Source organism: Sinocyclocheilus rhinocerous, unplaced genomic scaffold (genome assembly GCF_001515625.1).
Source record: "Sinocyclocheilus rhinocerous isolate Xijiao unplaced genomic scaffold, SAMN03320098_v1.1 scaffold6044, whole genome shotgun sequence".
Classification (NCBI taxonomy): domain Eukaryota; kingdom Metazoa; phylum Chordata; class Actinopteri; order Cypriniformes; family Cyprinidae; genus Sinocyclocheilus; species Sinocyclocheilus rhinocerous.
In genome coordinates this window covers 1-1,515 of record NW_015645627.1, presented here as the reverse complement: position 1 = coordinate 1,515, position 1,515 = coordinate 1, and the positions used below count along the sequence as shown (strand labels likewise).

Sequence of the window (1,515 nt, the reverse complement as noted above, 5' to 3'; positions counted from 1 at the left end):
TACAGTACCTTATAGAGAGCATCCTTCAGACTCTGTAGAGTGGTGCCCAGTTTGAGATCAGAGACGCAGCTGAACCAGTCCAGCAGAACCACGTAATCCACGAAGCCGCGGCGCTTCCAGTCCTCCAGAGACTCTGCCGGGAGCTTCAGCTGGATCTGGTTCACCGTCACCCTGAGCATTAGCAGCACACGAGAGCATTCAGTATTCATATACACGAGTGAAGCGGATTACAGAGAAGGAACACATGTAGAGCGGGACTGGGTTCTATCCGCTATAGAATCAAACAGAGGCGCCACGAGACAGGATTATTATAGTTAACTGAAACTAAAAACATTCAAAGATATTTTTATTATTTGAAATAAATGTTACCTGCAATAAAACTAAATATATATATATTAAAAAAACAAAGTTAGTTGCAGAGGCACCATTTGTCATTTCAATTTAGTTTAACTTCATGTACTAAAATTAGGGCAAAACGATTAATTGCATCCAAAATACAGTTCACGCACATATATTATGTAAACAAAAACATTTTGGATGTGAATAATCACGATTAATCGTTTGACAGCACTAACTAAAACTGAAATTAAATTTAAAAACTACACAGACATAGGAAAATGACTAAACAAAAATAACAAAAAGTTCTGAGACTCCTCGAAGTCCTGTCTGCGCCGCGCGTCCATCACCAGCACACTTATACTGGGATCCTTCATCAGCTGGAACAGATCCTTAGCGCTGACGCTTCCTGATGGGACAGAAAACACACGTCACTAAACAACAAACACACAGAGAAGTGTGACACTCCGCCGGGACACACGGTACCTTTATCACAGCCAGTCTTACTGTTATTGGGCTCCTCTTTAACCTGCTGTAAAACACACACACAACAGCAAAATTATTTATTAACAAATCACCTCCAAACATACGTGATGATGATGAAAGCTTTGAACATTGACCTGTTTAACTGATCAAGTGCCAACTGCTAGTTAAACCTACTAAACCAGTGATAAAAAAATTAAGAGTCAAAGATAAGATTAAAAACAACTTTGCTAAGTGTACTGTGTTAAGCTAACTGAGACTTGTTATAGCACTTGCGTATCATTGCTCTTTTGTTAGTTTTGATTGCTTCTGTTGTCCTCATTTGTAAGTCGCTTTGGATAAAAGCATCTGCTAAATGACTCATTTTAAGTTATTCGAGCAGCATAAATTTCAGGAGCTGATTATCTCCAGAAGTGTGTGTGTGTTTGATGATACACCAGATACACTTATCAAATCAAGTGATGAAGCCACACAAAGGGATGTGATTTCCAGTCCTGCACCTTCTTATTGTCCTTCTTCTCTGGTGAAGCTCGGCCATCTTTTTCAATTCTTTCTTCTCGTCGACTCTTTTCCTCCTTTCTCTCTTTCTCTTCCAGCTGTTTCCGCACTTCTGCTTCCTCATACCTGAGAGAACGACACCAGCAGGTGAACAGAGTGTGTGTGTGTGTGTGTGTGTGAGAGTGAGTGTGTGTGTGT

General features: G+C 40.3%; 1 protein-coding gene across 1 annotated transcript in view; it reads right to left on the bottom strand.

Moving 5' to 3' along the window:
• Positions 1-1,448, bottom strand: part of LOC107706859 (ubiquitin carboxyl-terminal hydrolase 8-like) — a gene marked incomplete at both ends in the record, with an annotated part of 7,210 nt that extends 5,762 nt beyond the window's left edge. The window contains 4 exons of the mRNA XM_016510691.1: positions 9-171; positions 637-745; positions 823-868; positions 1,320-1,448. Coding sequence (XP_016366177.1) covers positions 9-171; positions 637-745; positions 823-868; positions 1,320-1,448 — 447 coding nt within the window. The remainder of the gene's footprint in view (positions 1-8; positions 172-636; positions 746-822; positions 869-1,319) is intronic.
• Positions 1,449-1,515: the final 67 nt, after the last annotated feature.